This window comes from Hippocampus zosterae, chromosome 16, assembly GCF_025434085.1.
Source record: "Hippocampus zosterae strain Florida chromosome 16, ASM2543408v3, whole genome shotgun sequence".
Lineage (NCBI taxonomy): Eukaryota > Metazoa > Chordata > Actinopteri > Syngnathiformes > Syngnathidae > Hippocampus > Hippocampus zosterae.
Window position 1 is genome coordinate 12,921,029 of NC_067466.1, and position 7,270 is coordinate 12,928,298.

Below are 7,270 nucleotides of genomic sequence, written 5' to 3' on the forward strand. Positions count from 1 at the left end.
TGAGGTTAGTTGATCAAAAAGTAGATCTTCGATCCAAAAAGTTTGGGAACCCCTGCCATAGCGTTAATGTGACAGCTTTTTTTTTTTTCAACTATTCAGCAAAAACAGGCTCAGGTGGCCCTAACTCGTCCCACAGTAAATAGAAGAGAATTTTTTACACTTTGACTGCAAGCTCGGAGTCGTTTTCAGTACAACATCTAGAACTCAATAAACGGCCCTTTTTCTAGCAACTAAGCAAGTGCCTTTACCGTCGGCCAGTATCAATATTGACAGAGGGGGAATGTCTTGTGGTCCAGGTCTGCAGCCTCCACGGTAGCCATTTTTTCCCCCCACAAACAGTTCCTGCTTTGTGTTTTAACCCACTCCGTCTGCAACACTGCAACTTCGCTGTAGGACGGGTATGTATAACCCTAATATATCTCACTTAAAGCTCAAGCTGATTTATAAGACTGGATAAAAGTAACTGCATGGAATAAATCTGTTGTTTTTCTCTTTGTGATACAGATTCAGTTTTCTTATAATCTGGAAATGCTGCTTGGATTCCATCTCACGGGGACTACTCTACTGATATGTTGTAAGTAGGATCTACGTCCAGTGTACACATTACATGGGCAGGTTATCAGTTGCAATCACAGCACATGAAATACTGAAATGGTCCTTGTGTGTATATTTTAAGTTGAGCAGACGCACGTGCGACACATTTAACAGTGGGCGTGAAAAATCTCGATCAGACGAATAACCAATGGAGAAAAACATCAGTTTGCCCACAGGAGGTCACCATGATCTCATCTCTATTAAGACCCATGTAAAAACAAACCTTGGGGGAATTTGGGTCTTTGGCTCGAATGACTGTGTGCCAGTGCCTGCAGGGAAGACATTTAAAGCGTGATTGAATGCTTAATGCATCATTAAATGGTTGCATCTAAGCTTAAGGCACACGCTGACTCCAAAGGTCTGCGGAGTGACATGAAAATGAGACTTGTTAGCAGATGAAATGAGTCACGCCGCACTGTGGACGCAATTGTGCCTCGCAGTGGCAACGGCACACAATGTCGGAAGGGGGGTTGACGTGCCGGTCGATCGGAACTGTGAATTTTCCGCTACGGGTACAAAAGGTGAAGCAATCCAGAAATATGGTGGCGTCATCATGTTGCTTGGCTACGTTCGTCGGGCTCAGTCGCATCTACTCGGCTTACAGGCTCGCAAAATCTGAGGTCCAACAAGGACATTCATTTGAAACGCTTGCGGGTAGAAAACATGTATAAGGTACTGGCCATGCATCTAAACCATCAACGATGTGTACCAAAACAACCACGTTCAAATAATAAGGTCCGTTATTAGTTCATTTGAGAGTTGTCATCAGTATTGCGCAAACCGACATCATTTCAGATCTCAAGTGATATAACAAACAAAATGAATGAAATACCGAGACCTTGCATGACAATACGGTCAATTGTGTGCTCCAAATTAAAAAGGCCTTAAGTTACGCATTTTACAATTTTTGTCATGATGTATTTTGTGTTATAAAAACATTCTTTTTTTTTTCAAACACTCAAAATGTTCAGAGGCAACTGTGCTATTCATACATATATAGTTTTTATTAGTTCTTTGGGATTTTTTATTCTTTATTTTTTGCAAAAGGGAAAAAAAATTGTGTCTGGAGGTCCCAACCAAGCCCTACTAACAATCCCGACCGGACGTGTTCATGTAAAATGCGTTGGTTTGAAGCCTCTTGCAAAAAGGCAAACTCATTTGCGATCCTCTGGCGGCACCTAAAAGTTGCACAATTGGAATGACCTCAACCCAACAATGTGGCATGCTTACGTCTCTCCAAGCGAAAACAAAGCGATTGACGTAAAAATCGCGTGAAATGCATGTTTACACATTAGGTTTACGATGCATTCAAAAATATGAATTATAATGGGTCTCTATGGTGCAAAATATGTAAATTGTGAAAATTAAGGTATCAAAACGTTTTTTTATTATTGCTGCAATGCCTGAGAATTATCAGCCGGTGAAGTCATTAAATTTAGGCCATTTTAGAACCCCTCCATAACTTTCAGCTCTCTCGTGTTTTTCTGAATGCCTTTGCCTTTGATTCAAAGACATCATTTTACATTTATCGCAAGCGGTGCACTACGAGGGTTAAACACGTGATTTCTCACTGCTCTGTGTTGAATATAATGCGCGCTTTTGGGAAGGACAGAAAAGAAGCGCCATCTGGTCCCCCAAAGTATTGAATTTTTCACCATGTCTTGTAATAAATAACAATTATAGCACTTAGAGCAGCCTTGCGTTGATTAAGACGTCTGTGAAATAGTTGGGTATCGACCAGTCTCCGAGTAGAAACCATCACAAGCGGCATCCACCTCACAAATCGCGATTTAGTACCAGCAATCCCTCCAAGTCCGAGACTTTCTTTGCAAAACGCTGCCCTCTGTCAGTTCAGTGCACGTAGACATTTTCCGATTGGCCGGCAGCAATCAGAAGTCTTCCGGAGATAAGCAGGTTCGTTCTATCACAAGGCCCTGCGTGTGTTCTTTTTACAGGCCGGCGCCATTGAAATATTTTCCGTGTCGCCGCGGGTTAATGGAGTTAATGAAGAGCAAAGTCGCGTGTCTGAGCCGGGTAATTAGTATATATCAGACTGAAGACACTCTGTGAATAACTGAATTAGCAGTCGGTGTGCACGTCCGCGCGCATGCGGTTCCTCAACAAGTGCGAGAGGAGCTGCAGGAAGAGACTCAAAGTCAAGAGAAGGTGATTCCATCATTTGAGCAGTAAGACTTCATCCGAACTTTTGTTTTCCCTCAAGTTGTTTCATTCGAAGCCGTTTGAGAGTGTCCACAGAATGTTCCATTAAGTTCACTTTGATAACGTTCCAAAGCAATCTGCAACTCTGCCTCAGATACTGATCGTTCGCATCAGGCGGTTTTAAAGAAGAGCGATTTAGCTCTGACTCGTTTCTTATCGGGGAGGTTGTGTTCATTTTCCCAGAAGTTTATACCGATGAAACTCCCGGCCAAGCATTCCGAAGGGCGACCGTCTTACTAATCCTCATTATAACGTCGCCTTTCATATCTCCAGATGTCCTGTTAAGTTATGCTTCAGAACATGAGAAGAGGAAAGGTATAATAAATCAAAGCCTTTCCAAAAATGCTGACGGTGCCATTTCGGTGATGAGAAATGACGCAAAAGCAGACGACGGGAAACCCGGAGCTGTCGCCCGAAGGAGGAAGGTCAAAAAGGCAGGAAGTCGAAGAACAAATGACACCCGCTGCACCAGACTGGGGGGCATCTGCCAGCCGAACCGATTCGTCTGCCAAGGTCGATACCTGACAGACAAATGTTCAGGGCCCAAAACGCAGCTCTGTTGTATGCCAGGTAAGGACGGTTGCACATGAATGTACTCCATTGCAGCCAAAACTCATAAGACAACATAACACCACTGTACTGGGTTGGTATTAGTCCTTTTGCAGGCTAACATATTTTGGTATCCCATTTGAATGAGCCACCTACTGTCCGAAGACTGCTGGGAGAGGATCCAGCACACCCACGACCCTTGTGAGGATAAAGCGGATTAGAAAATGGATGAATGGATTTTCAGTTTCTACTTTGGTTGCAATTTCCAACCCACTTCACTGAAATTTTATATATCTAACACAAGATTTTTGATGGATTCCAATGATCCAAGTTACAAAGCAAATTGAGTTTTCCATTATGGTTCAGCAAACCTATTCTCCCCGAAATAGATTCAAGACGTTTCAGGGTTACGTTTTTGTCATTGCAGTTTGTGGCACAGTTGATGCCCGGAAAGTTTGTCATGGAGGGCGTGATGGTAGTGAAGACTGGAAAAACTAAATCCAAAACGCAAAGTCCTTAAAAAGGCAAGAAACCAAAGCAACGACAAACTAAAAACCAAGACAAAAGGACAAAATAACTTGTCAGCAACAACAATTCGACAAAGTCTGACCGAAGCCAGGGAATTAAATCCAAGCAGGCTGACGAGAGAACACCTGGACAAGACGCAAAGAACGCGTTTATACGAAAGCTTCCTTGACTCTGAACTGTCTCTTAGGGAACAACAAGTGGGGGCGGGGCTCGGTGACGACATCACGTAAATAACACAACAGTAATATTATTTGGGGCGGCCCGGGAGTCCAGTGGTTAGCACGTCGGCTTCACAGTGCAGAGGTACCGGGTTCAATTCCAGCTCCAGACTCCCTGTGTGGAGTTTGCATGTTCTCCCCGGGCCTGCGTGGGTTTTCTCCGGGTGCTCCGGTTTCCTCCCACATTCCAAAAATATGCATGGCAGGCTGATTGAACACTCTAAATTGTCCCTAGGTGTGAGTGTGAGTGTGTATGGTTGTTCGTCTATGTGTGCCCTGCGATTGGCTGGCAACCGATTCAGGGTGTCTCCCGCCTACTGCCCGGAGACGGCTGGGATGGGCTCCAGCACCCCCCGCGACCCTAGTGAGGATCAAGCGGTACGGTAGATGAATGAATGAATGAATAATATTATTTGTGAACCGTCTCCTTAGTGGGAGCTTGGAGCGTCCTGTGCGCTGGCCACTACAACAGCAGAGTGAGGAGCTGCGACATGCACGGCTGTGGAACTTTCAACTCCAGGGGGTGATTTGCTTAACTGTCATTTTGAAACTCAAAAGGGATTTTTTTTTTTTTTTGCTGAATTTCGAGAGTGATCAACTCTCTGAAACTATCCTGAGGCGCCTCTCGCTCAATCTGTCATCTGAGAGTTACGAGGTACTTTATCAGGACAAGAGCGCCATATCGCAGAAACTGAAAAGCAATTGCCATGTACCTTTGGACGGACACTGTATCATAATGGATAAGTGGCCCGTCTCCAAGGTCTCTCCGTCAGTGAGTTTCGAGTTACCTCGCACATAAAACGTGAAGTTGCAAAATTCATCAAATAGAATAAAACTTTGAACCTGACAATCCATTTGGGGGCTGCTTAACAACACAAAGTACTTTTATGTCATGTCACGCAATTCCACGTTAGGCCTTCTCTGACAATACTCAAGTGGAACTCTTTTTTTTAAGATATGATTTGTGATTGTCCCTTCAAGATAAACTCATGTCAGTGGTTTTTTTTTCCTCCTTCCTCTCATAGAGGCCTAAATAGGACAGTGGACTTGGTGTGTGCCGATTACGCTGCAATCAGCGCTTCATTCTCAGGCTCTTTGGCCGGTCCAGTGAGTCAGAAAGATGCAGCTGGTTTCCAGTACGATGGTGTCAAACTCGTCAATGATGGTAGGATTGCCTAAAAACTGATCTTTTTTTTATTTCAAAGTATGAGGAAAGGTTGTGGAGCTACGTTTGGCATCAAATGTGGACGTTTCAAAGGGTCAATGGGATTTTCTATTCAGTTGCGCGTTCACACCCATGGACAATTTAGAGCCTCGTATCTTTGGGGAATGTGGAAGGAAGCCAACACGTGCATCGAGCAAACATACAAACTCGGCCTGAGTCTAGTAGTCACTGTACTCCTGACAATCATACAATTTCCGTATTTAGGATGGTACTCAGTAGCTACACGGCATGCCTCCACCAATGCTTCAAAATGAAAAATGAATTCTCCTGATTTTTTTTTTTATTGAATAATTAACCAACAAAGTGGCTGCCACACAATTTTTATGTTTTCTTGCAGCTCTCTCAGATGGATTTGGTGGGTAATTGCCCGATTTGGACACAATAGTGAACCGCAACGTTGAAAATAAGTTGGCAAAAAGTATATACATATACCCTGTCATCTTTAAGTAACTCCCAGTAATCTGTCTTTTTTTTTTTTGAGGACTAAAAGGACAAAAGTGCCGCTCTGGTATTATGGCGAAACCGTGGGAAGGGGGTTTAGAGATTAAAGAGATTATATTAAGATTCCACTAAACTCTCGTTTGCCTTTAACACCGAGGACCCCCTTTTCATACAAATAAATCTACATCAAAGGCCAAATGATGACCCCGGTGAGGAGCACTCGCTGAGATGCACATTCACACACACACACAAGCAAACACGCGGCTGCATGTTTCCGTGAACGTATCTCGCTAGCACATCATTAGTGCCGTGGGCCCCTAATTGTGCAGCATTAACACAAAAGTCTGGACGTGCACTCAGCTCCTTTCATCTACGACTAAAGTGAAGACATGATTAAACATCACAGGGACGCATTACCTTGCCCTGACACATGCATTAATGCTGAAACTCATCATTAGCGGGCGCAGGTGATCGGGTTGAGTTTGCTCCTGGGATGTTTGGTTTTCGAATGCCATTTAGGAAGATAGCGGTCCTGGCGTTCAGTAAGTAGTACGATTATGAGAATGAAAATGAAAAGAGTCACTACAATATCATCCTCCGACAGGTTTAGTATTGTATTAGAGGGGTGGGGTGGGGGTGTGGGGGAGGGTGAGTATTAATCACTTGATATACAAGTCACTCTTTCGGCTTATTCAAATAAATTCAAGGGTCTGTTTATTTTTTTTCTCTCTCCCACCCAGAGCACTGTGTAAAGATCTTTAACATTCGACCTTACCGTTACACTGGCAAGGTGTCTGTGGGGGAGCCAATGGGTTACGTGCTGCCCTTGCAGGAGCACTTTGCCGGCATCACCTCGCACCTGAAGCTCCAGATGTGTGACGGCACTGACCCTTCACCCTTCATCTGAATGTCCGCGGTGACATTTTTCCCTCATGCAATTTCCGAATATGTATACATACAGTATAGAATACAAGAGCAGCATCAAATAAACCACCTGTACAGTTTTTAATTTTGATTGACATTGTCAGAGGGGTAGTTTTGTAGATAAATGTTTATTGTTGTGGTTGATGTTTGCCAAGCTTTCAAATAACTAAAATAAAAAATATTGAGAAAGAATTACTTACTGTACATGATAAAACAAAAACTCTCAACGCAACGCTGTCCCATAACAATCTACAATTAACAATAGTACATTAAAAGAACTGTCAGATTTCTACCGAAGCTAATTGACTGATCATTGTGAAAGCAGAATATTTGATACAGCTCTTGTACCAAGTGTCATTAAACTGTCTCTGCTAGTAGTTAAAATGTTGTGGCCAGTAGTACCTTTATATTTTTCAATTATATCAATCTCCAGCTGTTTATTTTATTTTATTTTATTTTATTTTAGTTAAATTTACAGAATGTATATGACTAGTCTTGCATGTACTTTTCCTGTGCTACAAGTGAATAGACCATTACTGTTCGTGTGACAATATGCTGTGTGACTTTTTTT

General features: G+C 43.0%; 1 protein-coding gene and 1 long non-coding RNA gene across 2 annotated transcripts in view; one reads left to right on the forward strand and one right to left on the reverse strand.

The window, feature by feature from the left end:
• LOC127588239 (uncharacterized) overlaps window positions 1-7,270 on the reverse strand; it is a 50,789-nt gene that overhangs the window by 37,341 nt on the left and 6,178 nt on the right. The gene's annotated exons all lie outside the window — the stretch shown is intronic.
• Window positions 477-7,101, forward strand: LOC127588233 (myeloid protein 1-like). Its single transcript, XM_052046885.1, has 5 exons — window positions 477-574; window positions 3,088-3,384; window positions 4,542-4,632; window positions 5,135-5,274; window positions 6,516-7,101. The coding sequence occupies exons 1-5, from the start codon at window positions 529-531 to the stop codon at window positions 6,680-6,682; spliced, it is 741 nt and encodes a 246-aa protein (XP_051902845.1). The 5' UTR covers window positions 477-528; the 3' UTR covers window positions 6,683-7,101.